Below are 23,097 nucleotides of genomic sequence, written 5' to 3'. Positions count from 1 at the left end.
CGGATCACTTGAGGTCAGGAGTTCAAGACCACACTGGCCAACGTGGCAAAACCCCATCTCTACTAAAAATACAAAACTTAGCCGGGTGTAGTGGCACACGACTGTAATCCCAGCTACTCCGGAGGCTGAGGCAGGAGAATCACTTGAACCTAGGAGGCAGAGGTTGTAGTGAGCTGAGATCACGCCACTGCACTCCAGCCCGGGCAATACAGCAAGACTCAGTCTCAAAAAAAAAAAAGAGTTCTCAGTTGTACTCAGGTTCATTGTACGATACTAGGCAGAAGTATGACTTGTTATTGTCTTTATTTTATTTTGTAGAGACAGGATCTCCCTGTACCCCAGGCTGGAGCACAATGGCACAATCATATCTCACTGCAGCCTTCAACTCCTGGGCTCAAGTAATCCTCCTGCCTCAGCCTCCTGAGTAGCTGGAACCACAGACGTACGCTACCATGCCCAGATAATTTATTTTTATTTTTTTGTAGAGATGGGGTCTCGCTATGTTGCCCAGGCTGGTCTTGAACTCCTGGGCTCAAGTGACCCTCCCACTTCAGTCTCCCAAAGTGTTGGGATTACAGGCGTGAGCCACTGTGCCCTGCCTATTTTATCTTTTAAAGTCCTCATCCATGGAGAAATCAGCTCAACTCCCTGTTTCCCACTGGACGTCCTGTATGCGTGCTCTAATACATCTCCAGTGATTCCAAATGATTCCAGGATCGCTTTTTATTCTGGAGTGAAGAATGTTCCTCCAGCCTTTGGTAGCCCTTCTGGTACCCGCCTACTCCAGGCTTTCCAGTTCCACACCTCCCCATTGTAGGCACTGTCTTGGCTGCATGCTGTAATCATGGAGGCAAGCTTGGAGAATGGTGTTGGCCCTGCAAGAAGAGCTTCAGCAGGGCAAATGGTCTTGCATACAGGAACCAATTTCCCAGTGTTGGCCTTGAATCACTCGTATGCTTTCCAGAATTTCAGAATCTTATCTATAACTCCCAGAATGAGTCTCAGGATAGAGTTAAACTCCTGTGGGAATGTAGTCATTTGGGGTTCTCTTGCCACCATAGGAACTGGGACCATCATCTGTGATGCTGGGCCAGTGAAGTCCATGCTGATAACCCATTAGGACTTGATGACACCAGGGCTGTACCATGACAAAGACTGCATATGCTGAGACCTCAAGAGTTGGATATGGTGTATGGACGATGGCAATATTTATAAGAGCTTTGAATGCACTGAATCAGTTTCTGCAGGCCTAGAGTCCTTAAATAATACAAGTATATTTAGGACTGCATGATGATCTGGAACACAGGATATTGGAGAAACTGGATTGCTTTTTTTTTTTTGAGACGGAGTCTCACCCTGTCACCCAGGCTGGACTGCAATGGCATGATCTCGGCTCACTGCAACCTCCGCCTCCCAGGTTCAAATGATTCCCCTGCCTCAGCCTCCCGAGTAGCTGGGATTCCAGGTGCCCGCCACCACGCCCAGCTAATTTTTGTATTTTTAGTAGAGACAGGGTTTCACCATGTTGTCCAGGATGGTCTCTAACTCCTGACCTCATCATCCGCCCGCCTAGGCCTCCCAAAGTGCTGGGATTACAGGCGTGAGCCACTGCGCCCGGCCAAGAATCTGGATTTCTGTACAAGCATGGCACCCACGGAGCTAGAGATGCTGTCTCAGACCTAATACCCAATGGAACATCCAAGAATATGCCTCTAATCGCAGGGCACACTGTATAAAAATGGAGGCGCATGGGGCCCAGCGCAGTAGCTCATGCCTGTAATCCCAGCACTTGGGGAGGCTGAGGTGGGTGGATTACTTGAGACCAGCCTGGCCAACATGGTGAAACCCCATCTCTACTAAAAATACAAAAATTAGCCAAGAGTGGTGGCACGCACCTGTAGTCCCAGCTATTTGGGAGGCTGAGGCAGGAGAATTGCTTGAACCCAGGAGGCCGAGGTTGCAGTGAGCCAAGACCACGCGGCTGCACTCCATCCTGGGTGACAGAGTGAGACTCCATCTCACACACAAAAAATGGAGCCACAGGGTCTCATCACAGAATGGATGGTCCTCACCTGTCGTGTGTCCTCATAGCCAATGCAGGTACATGGCCTTCATCTGTAGGCAGAGCCCCGATTTCAACATTCTCACTCAGAAGCATGAATAACAGGGAGAGAGGACCTATAGATCTTGACACTTGGGCTGAAGTTTGAGACATCTTGGCTTAAAGAACTGTATGTTTTGGACAGGCGCGGTGACTCACGCCTGTAATCCCAGCACTGTAGGAGGGCGAGGCAGGTGGATCATTTGAGGTCAGGAGTTGAAGACCAGCCTGGCCAATGTGGTGAAACCCCGTCTCTACTAGAAATACAAAAATTAGCCGGGCAGTAGTGGTGCATGCCTGTAATCCTAGCTACTCAGTAGGCTGAGGCAGGAGAATCGCTTGAGCCTGGGAAGTGGAGGTTGCAGTGAGCTGAGATCATGCCACTGCACTCCAGCCTGGGTGACAGAGTGAGACACTGTCTCCAAAAAAAAAAAAAAACCTGTATATTTTTAAACTATGATTTAAGGAGATATGTATGGGTGCTGTTATGGACTAAATGTCTGTGTCTCCCCCAAAATTCTTATGTTGAAACCCTAACCTCCAATGCAACTGTATCTGGAGATGGTGCCTTTATGGAGGTAATTAAGGTTAATTGAGGCCGAAAGAGTGTGGCTATAATCGAATGGGACTGGTGACCTTTTTTCTTTTTTTCTGAGACAGAATCGTGTTCTACCACTTAGGCTGGAGTGGAGTGGTGTGATCACGGCTCACCGCAGCCTCAACCTCTCAGGCCCAGGTGATCCTCCCACCTCAGCCTGTTGAGTAGCTAGGACTAGAGGTAGGCATCACCACGCCTGGCCAATTTGTTGTATTTTTGAGATGGGGTTTCACCATGTTGCCCATGCTGGTCTCGAACTCCTGGACTCAAGCGATCCACCCACCTTATCCTCCCAAAGTGCTGGGATTATAGGCATGAGCCACCATGCCCGGCCTTCCTTACCAGGGATCTGTCTCTCCGTGTCCCATGTGAGCACACAGTGAAATGATGGCCGTCTGCAAGGCAGGAAAGCAGACTACACCAGAAACAGAACCCTGCCAGAATCTGGATCTTGGTCTTTCCAGCCTCTCACAATTCCAGAGATTGTGAGAAGTAAATGTCTGTCATTTAAGCCATGCAGGGTGGTATTTTGTTATGGCAGCCCTGACAAACTAAAACAGGTGCCAGGTTGACAAGAGGTGGACCCTGATAGTCATGTTTGTGTGTCAGCTCAGTTATTCAGACACTAATCTAGATTTGCCATGAAGGTTTGTTTTTGTTTGTTTGTTTGTTTTTGAGACGGAGTCTTGCTCTGTTGCTCAGGCTGGAGTGCAGTGGCACGATCTCGGCTCACTGCAACCTCTGTCTCCTGGGTTCAAGTGATTCTCCTACCTCAGCCTCCCAAGTAGCTGGGACTACAGGCACATGCCACCACGCCCGCTAATTTTTGTATTTTTAGTAGAGATGGGGTTTCACCATGTTGGCCAGGATGGTCTCGATCTCTTGACCTCATGATCCGCCTGCCTCAGCCTCCAAAGTGCTGGGATTACAGGCGTGAACCACTGTGCCCAGTCAAGGTTTGTTTTTTCTTTTCACCTTCTCAACCCAGCTTTTCCTCGACTCCAGGAAGAACTGGGAAGAGAAGGCCCCATGGAGGTATTTTCTTTTCTTTTTATTTTTTTCAGACAGAGTTTTGCTCTTGTTGCCCAGGCTGGAGTGCAATGGTGCGATCTCAGCTCATTGCAACCTCTGCCTCCCGGGTTCAAGAGATTCTCCTGACTCAGCCTCCCAAGTAGCTGGAATTACAGGCGTCCACCACCATGCCGGCTTTTTTGTATTTTTAGTAGAGACGGGGTTTCACCATGTTGGCCAGGCTGGTCTCGAACTCCTGACCTCAGGTGATTCACCTGCCTCGGCCTCCCAGAGTGCTGGGATTACAGGCGTGAGGCACCGTGCCCGGCCCAGTGGAGGTATTTTCTGGATGTGATGAAAATCCATAATCAGTTGACTGTAAGTGGGAGAGGTAATCCTGCTTGTTCTAGGTGGGTCTGATTCAATCAGCTGAATGTTTTAAAAAGCAGATCAGAGACTTCTCGGATGAAGAAATTCCACCTGTGGACGTCAGCTTCAGCTTGTGCCTGAGAGTTCCCACTTGCCCTTCCTGATAGGATGAATTTTTTTTTCTTTTTTTTGTTTTGTTTTTGTTTCTGTTTTCAGACGGAGTCTTGCTCTGTCACCAGGCTGGAGTGCAGTAGCACAATCTCGGCTCACTGCAACCTCCGCCTCTCGGGTTCAAGCAATTCTCCTCCCTCAGCCTCCCAAGTAGCTGGGACTACAGGCGTGTGCCACCACGTCCGGCTAATTTTTTGTATTTTTAGTAGAGACGGGGTTTCACCATGTTAGCCAGGATGGTCTCAATCTCCTGACTTCGTGATCCGCCCGCCTTGGCCTCCCAAAGTGCTGGGATTACAGGCGTGAGCCACCGTGCCCGGCCTTTTTCCTGTTTTTGAACCAGGGTCTCGCTCTGTCACCCAGGCTGGTGTGCAGTGGTGCAATCAGGGCTCACTACAGTGTCGAGCACCCAGGCTTAAGTGATCCTCCCACCTCAGCCTCCCAAGTGGCTGGGACCACAAGTGTCTGTCACCATGCTTGGCTAATTATTTTTTGTACAGGCAGAGTCTTGCTATGTTGCCCAGGCTGGTCTTGAACTCCTGGCCTCAAGTGATCCACCCACTTTTGCCTCCCAAAGTGCTGGGATTACTGGCCTTCCCTACTGTGCCCAGCTAGATTTGAGTTGCCTAGCCAGCCCACACAATTCTGTAAGCTGATTCCTTGCATATAAATATCTTAATATATATCTCCTATTGGATCTGTTTCTCTGCTTGATCCCTGACTGATACAGGCCCCACCCTCTTCCCCAGCCACCCTTCTGCTCCCCTAGGCTCTGTTCTTGGGCCCCTACTTGTTCCTCCCAGCTCCACCTCCTAGGCTCCGCCACTAGACCTGAGCCTCGGCCCAGCCCCACTACTCTTTCCCCAAGCTCTGCTTCTGGGCCCATCCTTCTTCCCATTATTACTTCCTAGGCTGCGCCCCCAGTTCTGAGCCCCGCTCCTCCTCCCCACGCTGTCCCCATGCCAGGACCATTAGGCTCCGCCCCTGGTGCAGAGTCCCGCCCCGTGCCCCGCCCCCAACCCTTTCTCTCACCATCGCACTTGAGGCCCTGGCGCACTAGGCCGAAGAGCATCTCCCCGCAGTGATCACAGAAGGCAGGCGCCCGATAGGAGTGCACCGTGAGGGCGTGCGGGCGGATCTGGAAGTCCTCGAAGGTGGCCGAGGCTGTAGGCGGAAAATAGGGGTGGACACTTGAGGCGGGGTAAGCCAAAGCTTTTCCAGACCCCGCGTTCCCTGATTTCTCACAGTCCTCCCAGCCACAAGGTTTGATCTTTGCTTCCTTCCTTCATTTGCTCTCATACTACATTCTGCCTGGGTTCAAATCCCAGCTCCACCCCTGAACAAAACACATATATCCCTACACCCGGGGCAGGGACAGAGCGGGAATTGGGGAGTTGTTTAATGGGCAAGGAGCTTCAGTTTTGCAAGATGACAACAGTTCTGGAGATTGGCTGCACAACAGTGTGCATGAACTTAAAATTACTGTATGCTTAAAAGTGCTTAAAATGGGGCCGGGCGCGGTGGCTCACGCTTGTAATCCCAGCACTTTGGGAGGCCGAGGCGGGCGGATCACGAGGTCAGGAGATCGAGACCACAGTGAAACCCCGTCTCTACTAAAAATACAAAAAAAAATTAGCCGGGCGTGGTGCCGGGCGCCTGTAGTCCCAGCTACTCAGAGAGGCTGAGGCAGGAGAATGGCGTGAACTCGGGAGGCAGAGCTTGCAGTAAGCCGAGATCGCGCCACTGCACTCCAGCCTGGGTGACAGAGCGAGACTCCGTCTCAAAAAAAAAAACAAAACAAACAAACAAACAAAAAAAAAGTGCTTAAAATGTTGGGGTTTTTTTTGTTTTTGTTTGTTTGAGACAGAGTTTCACTCTGTCACTCAGGCTGGAGTACAGTCGTGAGATCTCAGCTCACCACAAGTCCGCCTCCCGGGTTCAAGCAATTCTCCTGCCTCAGCCTCCCAAGTAGCTGGGATTACAGGCATGCGCCACCACACTCGACTAATTTTTGTATTTTTAGTAGAGACGGAGTTTCACCATGTTGGCCAGGATGGTCTCAAACTCCCGACCTCAGGTGATCTGCCCGCCTCGGTCTCTCAAAGTGTTGGGATTACAGGCGTGAGCTACCGCACCCAGGCTAAAATAGTAATTTTTATGTTATGTATATTTTACCAAATTAAAAAAATTTTAATTAAAAATACCACCACCAACAACAAAAAAAGAACATGGATAGGCGGTGCCCGGTGGCTCACATCTGTAATCCCAGCACTTTGGGAGGCCCAGGTGGGCGGATCATTTGAGGTCAGAAGTTCGAGACCAGCCTGGCCAACATGATGAAACTCTGTCTCTACTAAAAATACAAAAATTAGCCAGGCCTGGTGCCGCGTGCCTGTAATCCCAGCTACTCAAGAGGCTGAGGCAGGAGAATCACTTGAACCCGGGGGGGCAGAGGTTGCAGTGAACCAAGATCATGCCATGGCACTCCAGCCTGGGCGACAGAGCAATATTCTGTCTAAAAAAAAAAAAAAAAAAGCCCAGTGTGATGGTGCATGCCTGTAATGCCTGTAGTCCAGCCACCTCAGGAGGCTGAGGAGGGATGATTGCTCTTCAGTCTGGGAGGTAGAGGCTGCAGTGAGTGGTGGTCATGCCACTGCATTCCAGCCTGGGTGACAGAACAAGACCCTGCCTCAAAACAAAATAACAGGCTGGGAACAGTGGCTCACACCTGTAATCCCAGCACTTTGGGAGGCTGAGGTGGGCAGATCACTTGAGATCAGGAGTTCGAGACCAGCCTGGCCAACAAGGTGAAATCCCGTCTCTACTAAAAATACAAAAATCAGCCACGTGTGGTAGCAGGCGCCTGTAATCCCAGCTACTCGGGAGGCTGAGGCAGGAGAACCGCTTAAACCCAGGAGGCAGAGGTTGCAGCAAGCTGAGTTTGTGCCACTGCACTCCAGCCTGGGTGACAGAGTGAGACTCCGTCTAAAAAAACAAAAAATAATAAAAATGACAAAAACAAAACAAAACTCAGGTTTAGGGGAGAGACAAGGATGAAGATAAAAATTCAAGTGAGGCCAGCTTATGATATGAAAGAGTACTTAAAGCCTGAACAAGGTCACTAAAGGTGTAAATCCAGACTTCTGTCATTCATTCATTGAGCCAGTTTCACTGGGCACTGCAGTACGCAGGAGCAGCAGGGAAGGCAGCCATGAAAAAGGCAGCTGCCCCCACCCTCAAGAGGGACCAAGGGCCATAGACTGGTCTAAGGTGCTGAAAGCGTGCCCATCTATACTACTGGAATAGTGAGTGGGTGAACTGGCTTCTGGCTGTGTCTTAGAAAATCACCTGGGGGCTTTTAAAAATACTGATGTGCAGATCCCATCTCACTTTGCAGAGATTCTGATTTAATTTAGCATTTTTGTGGGAGGAGCCATGGACATCATAACTTTTTTTTTTTCTTTTTCTACTTTTTTTCTTTTTTAGAGACAGGGTCTCTCTCTGTCGCTCAGGCTGGAGTGCAGTGACATGATCGTGGCTCACTGCAGCCTCAAACTCCTAAGCTCAAGAAATCCTCCCACCTCAGCCTCCCAAGTAGCTGGGACTACAGACGTGTGCCACCTTGCCGGCTTTTTTTTTTTTTTTTTTTTTAGAGATGGGGTCTCCTTATGTTGCCCAGGCTGGTCTCAAACTCCTGGGCTCCAGCGATCCTCCCACCTCAGCCTCCCAAACTGCTGGAATTACAGGTGTGAGCCACTGCAACTGGCCCATTTTTTACCTTTATATTAAACTATAACACAGTCAGTTACAGATCGAACTCCTTCTTCTCCTCTTTTCCCCTTTCTCACTACTGCACTTGACTAGTCTTATAAATAAATAAGTATAACATGTGTTCAGGAAAGGCCGCACATCACAAGTGCACAGCTCAATGAATTTTCAAACTGTACAAACCGTCTCACTAGCATCCTAATCCACAAATGAAAGTTTAGACCAGTCCCTAAAAAGCCCCTTCGTGGCCCCACTCTGTAACCATCTTCTGGAAGCCCCCAACTCTCCTTTTTTTTTTTTAGAGGGAGAGAGAGAGGGAGAGATGGAGTCTCACTATGTTGCCCAGGCTGATCTCGAACTCCTGGGCTCAAGCGATCCCCCCAGCTCCAGCTCAGCCTCCCAAAGTGCTGGGATCACAGGTGTGAGCCACTGCGCCCTGCCTCTCCTGACTTCTAACTCCCGCTACCCTCTCCTCCCCCAGATGCCCCGTCCCCGCCCGAGGCCCCGCCCCCAGGCCGGCCACCTCCTCTCACCCGACAGCACCACCTCCACCAGGTCGCCCTCCTGGATGTCTCCGGCCGAGCGCACCAGCTGCAGGAGGTTGGCCGACGTGGGGTCATGTTTGAAAAGCAGGATCTTGTCGTAAAGGCCGTAGAAGCCACACTCAGGGAACTGAGGGGCGGGAGAGGGATGTGGCGACGGAAAAGCTCAGAGCCGCCTTCAGCAGCGGGCGGATTGTGACCCTCCCAGGGCAGGGCCGGCTGTTTCCCCCGGAAACGCAGAGACCCCGCAGGCCCTCGCTTCCTGCCTGCCCCCTCCCAACCCCAGCGCGAGCCGGGCAGGATGCCAGCGCCCCAAGTGTGCGGGGAGGGGGCGCCGGCGTGGGTTTGGTGGCTGGAAGGGGGAGCTGGGGTGGGAGGGAGAGTGGCTCCGGGAGCGTGGACACCTCGAATTTTCCGGAACCTGGCGGAGGTGGGAGGGGATGCTGAATGAACACTCCCTCCCCTGTGCCCCCTCCCCAGGCTCACACACCCGCCCCCCAGCTTCCTTCCTGGATCTGTCTATTGTTGTCCCAGTTACCTGGCTCCAGGCCCAGCACTGGGGTGGGGCGAGCTGGAAGGAGGACTTTTCGGGGCTCCTGGGAAAGTGGGGGGGGCCGGGGGACTTGGACTCGAGGGGGCTGGAGATAAGGAGGGCGCCTGCCACCCAATGCTCAAAGGACCCAGGTGTCTGGGTCCTCAGCTTGGGGGGCCTGGGGGCAGGAAATGAAACCTAGTAGAACAGAAAGTGAAACTGCCCCGGTGGGGCCTCGGGAAGGAAGGTACCGGGCCCTAGACACACCTGGACCTGGCAGAAAAATAAAACTGGGGTGAAGCCTGAGCGGGGCAGGCTGGGGACTTGAGTACTGGACAAAGAAGTTCACCCAAGGGACAATCTGCCCCCGTACCCCCACTGCCACCAGCTTCCCATGAAGTGGGCTGAGTTGGGGTGGGGAGCTGGGCCTGCTGGATTAGGCATTTGGTGGGCAAAACCCTATCAGTTCTCACTGCTAAGAGGGAGTCCACAGAAGCCCAGGACTGCCTTGGCCCTGACCCCTTGGGAAGTTTTTCTCTAAGCTTCAGTTTCCTTGTCTGTAGAATGGGGGAGCTGGCCCAGTTCCCCAGGTTTCTCTGACGCCCAAAGGATTCATTTCCAGAAGTCTGAAAAGATGCTGGAATTTGGATATTTTGGGACTCCAGCTTGCTCACATTATAGAATTATACATTCTAGATTCCAGCCTGGTATCACTATACATTTTAGGATTTCAATAACCTAAATAAGCGGTCATCTAATATTTTAATATTCTAGGAGTCTGACAAGCTAGGACTGTGCTGTTTGAATTCTTTAGCATTCAAGGACCTCATCCATCCAACATTCCAAAATTCTAACATTTTAACCTAGGATTCAACAATCTAGGAATCTAATATTCCAACATTTTAATGTTTTACTATTTCACAAACCTAGCATTCTAATATTTGAACACTAACATGGGGGCAATTTAATTGCCTAGGATGCATCTTCCAACAGTTATGATTCTAATATTCTAACATTTCTACAGTCCAGTACTGCAACACAGAAGCCCACTATTCTTTTAACATTTTACGGTTTAGACGTGGAGTTCCACCTGCTTTCCTCCTGCCATAACACCCAGCTGCCCACCCTGGGGACCCTGGTGTCCAAAATTAAGAGTAGGCTAACAGCACTGTGACTAGGAAAGGGAATAGAGTCCCCAGGGTCTGTAGGGGTGCCTGCCCCTCCACACATATCTCAGGCTTAGGGGAGGGCAGAATTGAGCTCCGAGACCTCACTTGCCCCTTGGCAGCTAACTCAAGCACCTGCACCCACACACGTCACCGGATCACCATGGCCAGCCCAGGTTCAATTTCTCCTGTTTCCACCAAATGGGAGGCCCGGGATGGGCCTGGACATGGAGGTCCGCCGACATCTGCTGCCCCTTCCTCCCCTCTCTACACCTGGCTGGCCCCTCCCTTCCTCCCTGTTTGCTGCAGAAAACAACGACATGCAGGGACATGAAATTTGGGGAGGCCTCTGGGGCACCCCACCCCTGCCCAGTCCTCTCTCAAAGGGATGGTGGGGAGAGGGGCAATGGAGGGGGGCAATGCCCCCTATCCCTCCATCACCCAATGCTCAGGTCTTCTTCCTCCGTCTTCCGCACACCAGGCCCCACACCCCTCTGCCAGCGCCTCCTCCTTCAACCTCCCCCCGAGCTGGATCGAGGGAGCCCGCGCCCTCACCTTCTGGTCCACGATGGAACAGGCCAGCTGCTTCACATGAGCCAGCTCGGAGGCGGCGGGCAACAGCACGAACTCGCGGGTCAGCCCGATCTGGATGTGAAAGGAGACCCCGGAGCCCGGGGCCGGGATCTGGGGCAGTAGCGGTGGCGGCGACTGCAGCTCTAGGCCGCCGGGGGGCGGAGGAGACCCCGGCCCGGGAGAGCCAGGGAGCCCGGCGGGATAAGAGGGGGCGGCGGCCATGGGGGGAGGCCTGGGACCGGCCGCCTGGAGCCCACCCGGGACCCGGCCGGGGGGCCCCGGGGGACCCTGGGTTCTAGATCCGCGGGATCTCGTGAGCAGTTGGTGGGAGAGCGGGGATCCGAGAAAAGATCTGGCAGACGGAGGGGACCTGAGGATGGCGGGGTCCTGGGAAGGAGAGAAAGGCACTGTAGTGGGTCAGAGGCCCGGAATCCAAGGCTCCCAGAAGATCAGAAAGGAGAAAAGTAGTGGTTTGGAGGTCCCAGCGATTGAGAGATTCCAAGAAGCCCGAGAGGAAATCTAGTAGGTCGGGATCACAGGGATCAGGAGAGCCCGCGATTCAAAGGCCCCTTCCCTAGAGGAGGGATTGAGAAGGGGGCAGAGGGAATCCCAGGATCCAGTGCTCCAAGAAGAGGATCCCACTCAGAAGGCGGCCCGGGGGAATTCACCTTGAGGGTGGAGGGCAGGAGTCTCTGAGTCGGGGACCGAGTGGATTCCAGAGATAAAGGAGTTCGCAAGGACCCGACCGGCCCAGGGATGGGCAGAGGGGTCCTGAGGGCCGGAATGGGTAGAAGGGAATCTCACGAGTCGCAGAAGTTGGAGAAAAGTTCGGTTGGGAGCCGTGAGGAAGGGGGCGTTGCCGGCGGCGGGGTTGGGTGGGGGGCAGGGAGGGTCGCCAGGCGCCAGTAGCTCTTTTTCGCCCTCCAAAGTTTAAGTCAGCGGCGGCGGCCCAGGAGGAAGTGTCCGGAGCGACAGCTCAGTCGACCAATCGGCGCGGGCCTCGGCGACGTCAGGAAGGGGGCGGAGCCTGCCGAGGGGCCGGGGGCGGAAGGGGAGGGCGGGCCCGGTGCCTCCGAGTTGGGGGCTGGACCTCCGCCTCCAGGGTCCGGGACCAGGGTCGGTGTGAGAGATGGAGGGCAGGCAGGCGAGACCAGTTCCTTCCCTGAACACAGCCAAGCCTGGAAAGTTAACTTTTCCCTCGGCTGGAGAGGGAGGGGAAACACTATCACCCACCGCCGGTCGCGGGCGTCGGGCTTGGAGGCCACTGGCCCTTTAAGGAGGGGAGCCCTCTCCGGCAGGCGTCCGGCGCCCATGGCAGGGGACGGGTGGGAAATCGGTGTCAGGTCCCGGTCCGCTCCCTGGGCTTGGCCTCTCTGTTCTCCGAGCGTCGCCCCTGCCCTCCCCGCCGCGTCCCAGCCCAGGGAAGGGGGTGCTGCAGAGCGTGCCCCCCCCCGCCCAGCCCATTTAACACATGGAAAGACAGAGGCCTCTAGTAGGAAGGGCTCGCCTTAGGTCCGTCTCCAGCATGCTGGGCAAGGTGCATGGCGCTAACTGGATGGGTGGGGAGGGTCCATTCCCCCGCCCACCCCAACCCCGCCTTAGGACAGTGTGGGGCTGCCCGGAGGGAGGACAGCACACCCATACCACTTCATAGATGCAGAGTGTGTCTCCTGGGGATGTGGAGTACGTGTGCGTGTCTTTCTCTCCATGTGACTTTAGGCGAATGGCTTCTCTGTGAGCCTCAGTCCCTCCATCTGTTGGGACTGTAATAGGACTGACCCCACATGGGATGGTGGGAGCCGATGCCATCGTATACAGGTGCCTGGAAACGCAGCAGTTCAGTAAATGGTGGTTGTCTCTGATAACATGCGGAAAGGGGTGGCCACCTCCAGCACTCAGGCTTTGATGGGTGGGCACGTCCATTCAGTCGCCCAGCAAGCATCTGTGAGGACCTACTGGGTGCTGGGTGGGCCCTGCTGTAAAACTTCAGCCGCTACAGGGGTCAGGCTTGATCTCTCCTCCCCAGCTAATAATCAAATAGTGGCTACCATTTAGTTTACACAGAGTAAGCCGAAGCCTCAGAGAAGCAAAACGTCTTGCCCAAGATCCCAGAGTGAAGTTGCTTGAGGGAAGCTGCCCCACCCACCCCTTCGATTGACAAGTCAAGGCCTAGGTTTGAGCTCTAAGAGAAGGGCCACCTGTCTGGCTGGGATGCTGGCAGGACTGGAAATGGCAGGGCTGGCTGGGGATGGGGGCTGCCAGAAGAGCCCCTCTTCCTGGTGTACGGCCGTTGGGGGTAGCTGAGGTCGGTACAGTATCGATTCTGTCACCACATCCGGGGGCTGGGGCTGAGGAAGGAAGTCTGAGGCTGGAGTGAAAACCCAAACCACCACCTGGGGAACTGCATCCAGCCCAGAGGAATGGGCAGGGAGCACACCACGTGGAGCCCACGCAGGCTCCTGTTGGCATCACCTAAGGGCCTCCTGCCCACCTGCACCCTTTTTCCTGAGGGGCAGATTACTGTCCCAGGAAAACGCTGCCATGTCCCGAGTGTCCAGACAGCGGCCTCCATCCTTTCTCGTATGTTCACTGGGGCCTGCTAGGGGACTGGGGGCACAGCCCTTTACAACCCAGGAAGTGGGCATTAGTGGCCTGTGGCAGAGGTGCTACAATTACCAAGGACGCCTGGCTGGTAGGTGGTGGAAGCCTCCTGGAGACAGGAGTGGCGGTCCCCTCCATCTCATCTGGAGCATGTGGACACCTGCTCCCTCTTTTTAAGTCTGTGGACCCAGTGAAATGCCATGTAAAGCACTCAGTACAGTAGACATGGACCACCGAGAAGGGAAAGGAGGGACGCATCAGGACAGGAGCCACGAGGGCTCAGGCACCTGCGGCACCTCCTCCCAGCATGGAGGAGCCTGCAGCTTGCGCCCCAAAGCCATCATCCTCCACTGGCAGGTGTAGCCTTTCCCTCCGTGCTCCTTGTGGGCCTGGGATGGGAACAGGAAGAGGGGTTTACATCCTCTGGGCACCAGCCCTTTGGCCTCGCCACCACCCCTCACACATCCCAGGCGGGGCTGAGGCTTCAGCTGGACTGTCATCATAGTATCTGCTCCCCAGTGCTCTACATCTGGGGAGGGAGCACTTAGGGACAGAAAGAAAGGGCACAAGGAGATTCGGTCCAGTGCCTCCACTTCTGCTCTCCACCCACACCCCACCCAAACTCTGGGCCCCTCTCCAGCCCCTGCTGCCCTACCACAAAACCCCAACCCATCATATCCCCTCTCTCCAAACTCCACCCAACCCAGGCAGAGCCGGTCACTCCTCCCCCAAAGTCCCCAGTCCCCTCAACAGATGGCACCGTCACCCATCTTACTCCAAAGGGTTTATTGAGACAAGTTTTCACATACAAGATGGGGGCAGAGGGATTGGGGCTTATAAACAGGAACCTGGAAGGGGACCAAGGGTGCAGGGTAGAACCAAACAAGAGTGAAATAAATAGAGGGAAAGAGTGGAGACAGGGAGGAGACTGACCGAGACCATCACACAGTGATAACGCGGGTGGGGCGGCGCCATGAAAATCCCGTTATTTATACAGATATACAGGGAGTTCAGGGGGACCCGGGGCCCACTCCACCCTCCATGCCCCAGGGAGGGGCACAAGAAAGCCATCTCTGCCCGTGGGCAACCCCATGGGGCGCTGGGAGGGCTGCCCCAGGAGTCTTGGGCAATCCCTGGCCTGGAGGCCTTGGTTAGTGTCTGGAAAGCAGTGGAGAGGGCCGGAGGGGAGGGACAGCCAGGCCGCGGCTCAGCTCCGAGGCTCCCGGCTGCCACCCTTTCTCCCAGCACAGCTCCCGCCCAGGTCTGGGAGGATGGGGGATGGGGGAGCAGAAGCTCAAGGAGAGAACCTGGCACCTTCTGGAGTCTTGGAAAAACTGATCCCTAAAGACACCCGGCCCTGGCTGTGCTGCCTTCTGGAAGGCAGCTCTGATACCAGGAGTGGCTGTCAGGGCACAGGGGGAAACCCCGAGGCCATCCTCGGGGGTGATTCCTGAAAGGGGCCCATCCCCAGGCTGGATGCTTGGGGAAGGCAGCCGTGGGGGAGGGATTCCTGGGGAAAGGGCCGTTAGCACCACCAGGCTCCACGGCAAACAGAGGCCAGGCCTCTGCACCTCCAGTGAGGCTGGGAGTCCCCTGCGGGAGAGAGAAGGGAGGGGAGACTGAGCCACCGCCTCTAGGGTGCCTCTCAGGCCTCAACGCCTCCCCTGCATGCCCAGGGCTCCCCCAGTGATTCTCACAGGACGCCCCTGACTGGACTGCGGGACTCAGCACACCCGGGAGTACTAGGCATGGGCGTGCAGAGACTCAGGATGCAGGGTTTCTGCGCTCACCTCAGCCCCACCTGCCCGGCCCCGCACCCTAGCCAGCGTGGCGGCCAGGGCAGGGCCAGGTGGGCATCATACGAAGACCTTGGCCAGGGCGTCGGCGCCAGCACTGGCAATGAGGGCCTTGCTGGGGTGGCAGGCGACAGCGTGGATGGCCTCCTCGTGCTTCTTGCGGTGGGCCGTGATCTCCTGCACGCACGTTTTGTTGTCCAGGCTCCAGAGACGCAGGGAGCAGTCATGGCCTGCGCAGGTGTTGGGGACAGAAGGGGTGGTCACTGGGCTCCTCGCTCAGATGCAGCCCTGGAACCCCTCACCTGGCCTTGTCCAAAGGCCTCAGGGGAATTGGGGCTCAACTCTCCTCTCTCACCCTCTGCTCATCACCTCCTGTGGCCCGCCCAAAGGAGAACCCTGGTCCCCTCCTGTCCACAGTCCATCTCATCCCCCAGCATTTCCTGAGAAGCTACTGCACACTGAGCCCCAGGGCGGTGTGGGGGGGCAGTGAACAAAACAGGCAACTCTCCCTGCCCCGCAGCACTGACGCTGCAGCTGGGCGACAGGAACAGAAAGAAGCAAGCAACCCAGCCGGTCAGTGTGACAACAGAATGGCCCCAGGAGGAATGCAGGGAGCCTTCCAGACAGAAGGACAGGTGGGAAAGGTCCTGAGGCAGGAGGTGGGGGTGGCCACGAGAGCCTGAGCAGGGGCTTGGGGAGAAGAGGGGAGAGGACGGCAGGCTGGGCAGGGCCCTGGCGAGGAGAGGTTTAATTTACGGTAAAGAGGATCAGGCAGGGCAAAGGCTCAGCTCCCTCCACTGTCTAGTGGCCCCCAGAATAGAGCCCTGTCTGGGCACTGGGCTGGAGCTCACTGACCAGCCCCTCACCCACCAAAGGCTGCCAGCACAGGCCCGGAGGCAGAGGCCAGCCACAGCCTCCAACACCACAGCCCGCGCCTCTGCGCGCACACACACTCACTGCTGCACTCACTGCAGGCCTCACCCTTCACCCCACAGCGACCTCCAGTCTCCTTCTCCACCCACCCATGTCACACTCCATCCCTTCTAAGCACAGCCACACATTGCTGGCCTCAATGCCCTTATCCAGAGACAACAGGGTGGCATGGAAGTCCCATGGGTACCGCCAGGTAGACCTGGACTGATGTTACAGAGCTTCAATGGCCAAGTTACAAAGCGTCTGGGTGTCAGGGCCCACATCTGTAAACTGGGGATCAAAGTACCAACCGCACAGGCTGCTTAGAGGCCGAATGAGACGACGCAGCTCCAGTGCCCCAGAGGAGGGCCCCAGCGGACTGTGCTGCCCCCTATGGTCACCCTGGTCATTCCCGCCCAGACCAGCTTCCCCCAGCCCTGGCCCCCGGGCACCCTGAGCACTTGCCTGGAGCCAGTGCCCAGGCCTCTTCCTCCCCTTCTCCCCAGCCCTGGTGGGACTAGTGTGCCCAACTTACTTCCTGACATCAGGAATGCGCCGTTGGGGTCCACGGCTAGGCAGGTGACTGCGTCCAGGTGTGCAACCATGGAGTGCACCGGCTTACCTGAGGCGAGAGGGGCGGGTGGCAGGTTCCCCTCCCACTCTGGGCCTTGCCTGAGAGAGTGAAAGGACTGGAAGAGACACTCTCAGAGCCTCCCACAAGGATGCAAGCATCTCTGCTGCCTGCCTCTGGCCCTCCCCACCCACCACGAGCACAACGGGCTAGGCCTCACCTGTCCGATTGTCCAGGAAGCGGATGCCCCTGTCGTCGTGGGCGGTGATGGTGAGAGGCTGGTTTGGATGACTCACCACTTGGTTGATCTGGGTTGGACCTGAAGGAAAACGCAGGAAGAGGGAAGGATGTCAAGGGGAAAATCAGGAAGACCGGAACAGAGGCACGAGTGCAGCATGACAGCCCCTACACAGCCTCTGCCTGGATGTCGAGGGGGGCTGGGCGAGGGCACTCCGGTCCCTGACCGCAGTGCTGGTTCTGCACAAGCAGCCCCTGGGCCCTGTTTTGGGGCTGGGGGAAGAGGAATAACAAACATGAACACATTCCACCACTCTACCAAGAGGGCCCGACGGGGCGGCCCTGACGCGCTGTCCCCACTCAGCCCCACCAGTGCCCTGGCTGTGAGGGCGCGGGGCCCTTCACTGGGACCCGACTTCCTTCCTGCTCAGGGCCCGAGGATGCAGGGGAGTCATCTGAGCTGACTGGCAAGGGGTCACCAAAGCTCCAGGAGGAAGTGGGGCCCAGAAGACACTGAGACCAATTCCATGAGCTGATGTCAGCCCCCTTACCGCTGCTGCCCCGGGACTCCAGCGTGAGGAGGGCACTGCCAGCCTCCAGGTCATACAAGACGGTGTCGCCAGAGCGGAAGGAGGCCACGATGTGGGCAGGCTCGGTGCTGGTGAAGGCCACTGAGGTGGGGACCCCGTGCTCTGAGGGCACAGGGAAGAGAAGGCTGCTGAATGGACCCTCAGACCCAGCCCTGCCCCAGGGTAGCGGACAGCGGGTGGGAGGCCTGGGGCCTCAGCAGGAACCACTCTGATAGCCTCTAGACTCCGCATAGCTCCAGGGTGAGGCGCCGGGGCCCCCACTCACCGCTGGCTGTAGGGAAGGTGCAGAGGCAGGCCGGGCTGCTGCTGCTGGGGTCCCAGATGCGGACAGTGCCATCGGCGGAGCAGGAGGCCAGGCGCTGGGAGGTGGGACTGAAGGCCAGGCCCCACACGGCGTCCCCGTGGCCCTCCAGGACGTGGCTCAGCACGCTTGGGTCTGCACCCACCGCAGGGAGGAAATGGGCTGTATCAGGGCTGCCAGCTCCTCCCTGGACAGCCCAGAGCCCCAGCTCTGCCGAGCCCCAGCTCTGCCAAGCCCCAGGCAGCTGGGCTCCAATCACCCATGCACCCACTTCACGCCTGGTGCCCCTCGGAACTGTCCACCACCAGGACAGCCCGGCAGCTGCTCCCACTGCCCACTAGCTCTCCAAGGAAGGTTCTAGGGCTCCAGAAGGCAGGGATTTCCCTCTATTCACGGCTGTCTCCCCAAGCAGGGCCCAGAAACTGGGAGCTCAATACAGAATTTTTCGGGCTCCATTAAGGAAGAAGGAACAGCATGGTTCTGTGGCCCCAGGAGCGGCACGCGGCCTGTGCTGGCCAAGGGTTGGTCCCAACCCTGGCCCGAGCAGTCTTTTCAGCCCATGGCCAAGTGCATGAGCTTTGCCTGGTCTCTCCAAAGCCCCCTGGTCATTCAGAGGTCCAATCACTGCTTCCCTGGTTGCTGGAGTCCACACCAGCAGCTCTGGCCTGCTGACACCGGAAGTGTGGTGGCTAATGTAGCTGGGACCGATCCTGACCTTGTGCAGGTCAGCCTGTTCTCTAAAGTCTGTCCTCCCCTTGAGAGAAGACAAAGACCTCTGAACTCTGCCCAGACAAGGTGGAGCACAGGGCCAGGTGCATGATCAAGAGGAGGCAGAGCCGGGCGCAGTGGCTCACACCTACAATCCCAGCACTTTGGGAGGCCAAGGTGGGTGGATCACCTGAGGTCAGGAGTTCAAGAACAGCCTGGTCAACGTGGTGAAACCCCGTCTCTACCAAAAATACAAAAAATAGCTGGATATGGTGGTGCATGCCTGTAATCCCAGCTACTCGGGAGGCTGAGGCACGAGAATCACTTGAACCCAGGAGGTAGAGGTTGCGGTGAGCCAAGATCACGCCACTGCACTCCAGCCTGGGTGGCAGAGTGAGACTCTGTCTCAAAAACCAAAAAAAAAAAAAAAAAAAAAAAGATGGCAGAGAACAGAGGGACAGATGTTGAACAGAAGTGACAGTCTGGTCACTTCCCTACTTAGGTCTTAGATGCTCCAAAGAGAACGCCCCAACTCCCTCCAGCCTGGCCCAGCTAACTCCACTTTCTCTGCTTTCTCTGGACACGTCCTCCCCGCAACCACGCAGAGACCCTGGCGGATCCCCACACACAGAGCACATGGCATGGCAGAGCAGAGGCTGCCAGGGCCAGCCACGCCTGTGCATGCGCTGCTCCCAGCCTGGGCGGCCCCAGCTCTGCCTTCTGGACGCCGGCTCACACGGATTCTCAGGCAGCTTCCCCACCTCCTCCCACAGCCATCATTCCCATCCCGGCTGGCTCGTCCCTTGGCCATGCACTGCATCGCGCTGCTCACAACAGAGCAGACGGGGGAGCCGTCACATGCACTCCTGAGGCCTGCAGTGTTGGCAAGAGGTGGACGCGACGTGTGAGTGCGTGGAGGGGACGGCCAGGTCCCAGTGAATGTGAGGGGAAGGCGGGAGGCGTTGTCCTCACCATAGCCATCGTAGGGATCCATGCTGAGGTCTGGAATCTTCCAACTGTGGATGCAGGCATCTGCCCCGCCACTGTAGCAGTATTCACTGTTGCTGCCCATGGCCACAGCCAACACGGGGCCCCTGAAGGGACAAAGATGCGGAAAGGGCGATGAGAAAAGCTCAGGGTCTCCCCTGGCCACAGGACCTAAGTTCCCTACTAGCATTCTTCAAGGATGGCCAAAAAGAATTCAGCGACTGGGGCTCCGGCCATGCTACCTGGACAAGCTGCCTGTCCCCTGCCCTCTCCCACCCCATCTCCATCTCCTCCCTTGAAGGGCTGTGCTGAGCACCAGCTGCCAGGGCATGTGAAAGTCAGCACAGAGCCCCAGGAGCCAGGGCTGTGTATGTCATGGAGGGGGCGGGGACTCAGAGCCCCCTGCTCTCCTGCCTCCTGCCATGGGCCTCCCGGGATGGCAGTGAGTGGGTCGGGTCAGGCTGCATTTAGGACGAAATTTCTAGCAGGCTCAGGGGCACCTCCCTACCTGTGAGCCCGGAAAGCATGGATAGGTTCCACGTCTAGCGCCGCATTCCTGTGGGATGACAGAGGAGCCTGATGTCACTGAGACCCTGTCACCCCCGTCCCCAGATGCCCCTGCACCCGGCTCTGAGCTTGCTGCCCTCACTTCTTGGCCGTGACCGCCTTCTGCAGGTTCCAGAGCTTGAGCGTGCCATCCTCGGAGGCGGTGAGCAGAGCCGACTGGCTATGGTGGAAGGCCAGGGAACGAATGCCGTCGTAGTGTGAGCGCAGGGTGAACTTGGGGTTCCACGTCTTCTTAAAAGCATCTTTGCTGTCAGACAGCTGGGGTTGGGGGAAGCTGCCTCAGTGTCTTCGCATCCATCCCAGCAGTCATGCAGACACTGACACCCAGGGCTTGAGGTCCCCTGTCTTCCACCCAAATGACCCTGGCAGGAATGCCCTCAGAGCCTGGGCTCCAGCCGGGACCTCTCCCCTTCCTCTGCTGGGCAGAGTCTCCACGCTTGCCCAACAAGTCCCCACACTGTGCTGGGTTCTGGCGAGACAAAGGTGAGCCTGACCCCTTGGGGTCTTGCAGTTGAGAGGAAGGAGAATGGGGGACACAACTGGACCATCCCACAAGTGTGCAGGATCATCAGCCATGAGCAGGGCAATGAATTAAAGATGCAGAGAGACATCAGGCAGCCTGCCTCCTCCCTGGGGGCCACTGAGGCTTTCCTGAGGAAGCACGAGCTAGCAGGACTTCACCAGATAAGGAGAGGGCCCTGGAGAGGGAAAGGGTCCATGCAGAGGCCCTGAGGCAGCAAGGGCGGGCCCAGGCCTGAGAGGTCAGTCGTACAGGCTGCAGGGGGCAAGGAGAGTGGCAGGGGATGAGGCAAGCGCTGGGTGGTGAGCCCCAAAGGAATGCACGTTTCATCCTAAGAAAAAGCCTTGGAGAAACAAGGAGCCGAGGAACTGTTTAGAGCAGGGGAACGACATGGCTTGTTCCTGCCACCCCTGAGAGGCTCAGATTAGGGACAGGTAAAAGTAGCCACAGACCAGGCACAGTGGCTCACGCCTGTAATCCCAGAACTTTGGGAGGCCAAGGCAGGACGATCATTTGAGCCCAGGAGTTCGAGACCAGCCTGGGTAACACAGGGAGATTCTCTCTTGAGAAGCAAAAAAAAAAAAAAAAAAAGTAGCCTCAGAGAAAGAGGTTGAGAGGCCAGGAAGCCCCAGGGGAGATGATGGCATGGAGACCAGACATGTGACCATGAAGCGGGAGGCAGTGCACAAGTAGGAGAGGTGTGGGGGCCTCTGTCCACCACGCTGCATGCGCCCTGGTGCCACTCACCCAGCAGGGGACCCGGAGAGGGCCAGGCTCAGGAGAGATGACGAGCAGAGTACCAGGCAAGCCTCAGCGCCATGCCCCAAGATGGGCTCCCAGCTGACGTCCCTGCCTCAGCTGTCCCTTCTGCCAAAGTTCTTTAGGGCCAGAGGATCTGCTACTGTGTGGTTCACTCACCCCCTCCCCTAGCGGGGCTCAGAACACTGTACTTCCCCAAGATGGAGTGACATCTCGGGGCATGCAGAGGGACCCCATGGCACACTCCACTTCTCAGGCCTCTGCTCTGACCCCACTTCCTGAGTCTCACAGCAGTCCCCACCCAGCCTCGCTAGGGTCACCAACACTGGAGATCCCATTCTGTCACAGTAAAATGTGCACATGCACCGACACCAAAGGCTCCCAGCTGGCCAGAGGCCCATCCCCGTATCTGAGGCCCGGAATATTTCATTTCAGCCCAGCTGCCCATTCACACTAGATTAGCCTGACTTGGCAGAGCAGGGGGTGGCTACAGGTCATCTTCCTGCATCCCAAATCACCAGGGTGGGAGGGGCACTGAGTGGAGGAGCCAAGGAACTGTGATTAAGACACAGGCTCTAGAGTCTTCCAGGCTCTGCGCCTTGGCAACCGCAGTCAAGTCCCTCCACCCTCTACACCTGCACCCCTCTATGAAACAGGATGAGCAGGACATGGGCGACACCCAGTCAGAGCTTGCAGGGGCTGGCCCTAGGCACAATGCCCAATGGGGACAGTGCAGGGGGCACCCGGAGAACTTACATCGCAGCTGAGGTCGTTGTCGTTGGTGACGGTGAGATCTGCCAAGTCCCCCAGGCTCACCTCCCCGCCCCCGATAGTGTCCATGATGAAGACGTCTGAGGAGAAGCCAAAGGAACCTGGTAGGGGGAGGGGAGGGAGGGGCAGAGAGGGCCAGGGAGAGAGAGAGTGACAGAGAGAGGCAGAGAAAGAGATAAAGAGCGAGAGAGAGAGACAGGGAGAGGACAAGATGAAGAATCACAGCTGGAAAGAGACAGAAACAGACAGGGCAGGACAGACAAAAAGAGAGGGAGACAGACAGACAGACGAACTTTTGGGGCAGGGAGGCTGCAGACTGGAGGCTGGGCCTCGACCCTGAGGACACAGAAGCCCTGGGCTCAGCTCTGCAGCCTCCCTCTGCCATGGGCCCGCAGGACTGGGACCAGGTTGGGGGTGCCTCTTACCTTCGTGTGGCCGGGGCTGGGGTGTGCCAGGAGGCGGGCCGGTCACTTTTGGGGGCAGCCCATCCACATCCCGCAGGTCAGCCAGAATGCCTTGGAGTTTGACCCGACGGCTTTCTGCAGGGTCGAGGCATAGGGCCGGAGTCTCCCAGCAGTTCCAACCCAGTCTGGCATAGGTGACTGGCCAACCCAGTTTAGCCTTCCCCAAACTGAGGGCCCCCTGCCACTGTGCGGGGCTGTGAAGCTCTGGCCCCGGGGGGTGGGGGGCATGAGCAGAGGAGAGGAGGTTGATTGGGCCCCTCCGTGGGGCAGCGGGCAGTTCACTGCCTTGCCTAGGCCTCAGGCCCCAGCCATCCATCCCACGTGACCTAAGAGCCCTCCTAGCTGGGAGTCACAGGACAGGGAGGAAGATGCGGCCCTCCCACCTGCCTCTCCCCAACTGGGTCCTCATCCTGTTCCCTCATTGAGGCCAGCCAGAGCTGGACGCCCGCCCTGGAGGGCTGGCGGCCCCACTTCAGGAAGAG

General features: G+C 56.8%; 2 protein-coding genes across 7 annotated transcripts in view; both read right to left on the bottom strand.

Annotated features, from left to right (window-relative positions):
* PRKD2 (protein kinase D2) overlaps nucleotides 1-11,834 on the bottom strand; it is a 45,187-nt gene extending 33,353 nt beyond the window's left edge. For 2 of the 3 annotated variants that reach the window (XM_055236303.2, XM_063615790.1), the window contains exons 1-4: nucleotides 11,500-11,834; nucleotides 10,814-11,218; nucleotides 8,552-8,690; nucleotides 5,283-5,414 (exon numbers count right to left, since the gene is read on the bottom strand). In XM_055236303.2, coding sequence (XP_055092278.1) covers nucleotides 5,283-5,414; nucleotides 8,552-8,690; nucleotides 10,814-11,053 — 511 coding nt within the window. In that variant the 5' untranslated portion in view covers nucleotides 11,054-11,218; nucleotides 11,500-11,834. Of the gene's footprint in view, nucleotides 1-5,282; nucleotides 5,415-8,551; nucleotides 8,691-9,098; nucleotides 10,747-10,813; nucleotides 11,219-11,499 lie in introns of those variants that run through there. The other variant, XM_055236306.2, reaches the window with a different exon arrangement.
* Nucleotides 11,835-14,203: 2,369 nt separating this feature from the next.
* Nucleotides 14,204-23,097, bottom strand: part of STRN4 (striatin 4) — a 26,384-nt gene continuing 17,490 nt past the window's right edge. For 3 of the 4 annotated variants that reach the window (XM_055236025.2, XM_055236020.2, XM_063615802.1), the window contains exons 8-18: nucleotides 22,577-22,690; nucleotides 22,137-22,252; nucleotides 20,184-20,359; nucleotides 20,043-20,090; nucleotides 19,520-19,641; nucleotides 17,804-17,974; nucleotides 17,500-17,640; nucleotides 16,932-17,030; nucleotides 16,676-16,762; nucleotides 15,223-15,458; nucleotides 14,204-15,025 (exon numbers count right to left, since the gene is read on the bottom strand). In XM_055236025.2, coding sequence (XP_055092000.1) covers nucleotides 15,289-15,458; nucleotides 16,676-16,762; nucleotides 16,932-17,030; nucleotides 17,500-17,640; nucleotides 17,804-17,974; nucleotides 19,520-19,641; nucleotides 20,043-20,090; nucleotides 20,184-20,359; nucleotides 22,137-22,252; nucleotides 22,577-22,690 — 1,244 coding nt within the window. In that variant the 3' untranslated portion in view covers nucleotides 14,204-15,025; nucleotides 15,223-15,288. The remainder of the gene's footprint in view (nucleotides 15,026-15,222; nucleotides 15,459-16,675; nucleotides 16,763-16,931; nucleotides 17,031-17,499; nucleotides 17,641-17,803; nucleotides 17,975-19,519; nucleotides 19,642-20,042; nucleotides 20,091-20,183; nucleotides 20,360-22,136; nucleotides 22,253-22,576; nucleotides 22,691-23,097) is intronic. The other variant, XM_055236021.2, reaches the window with a different exon arrangement.

Source organism: Symphalangus syndactylus, chromosome 13 (assembly GCF_028878055.3).
Source record: "Symphalangus syndactylus isolate Jambi chromosome 13, NHGRI_mSymSyn1-v2.1_pri, whole genome shotgun sequence".
Classification (NCBI taxonomy): Eukaryota; Metazoa; Chordata; class Mammalia; order Primates; family Hylobatidae; genus Symphalangus; species Symphalangus syndactylus.
Note: the sequence above shows the minus strand (reverse complement) of the source record. Positions and strands in the feature narration are given on the sequence as shown.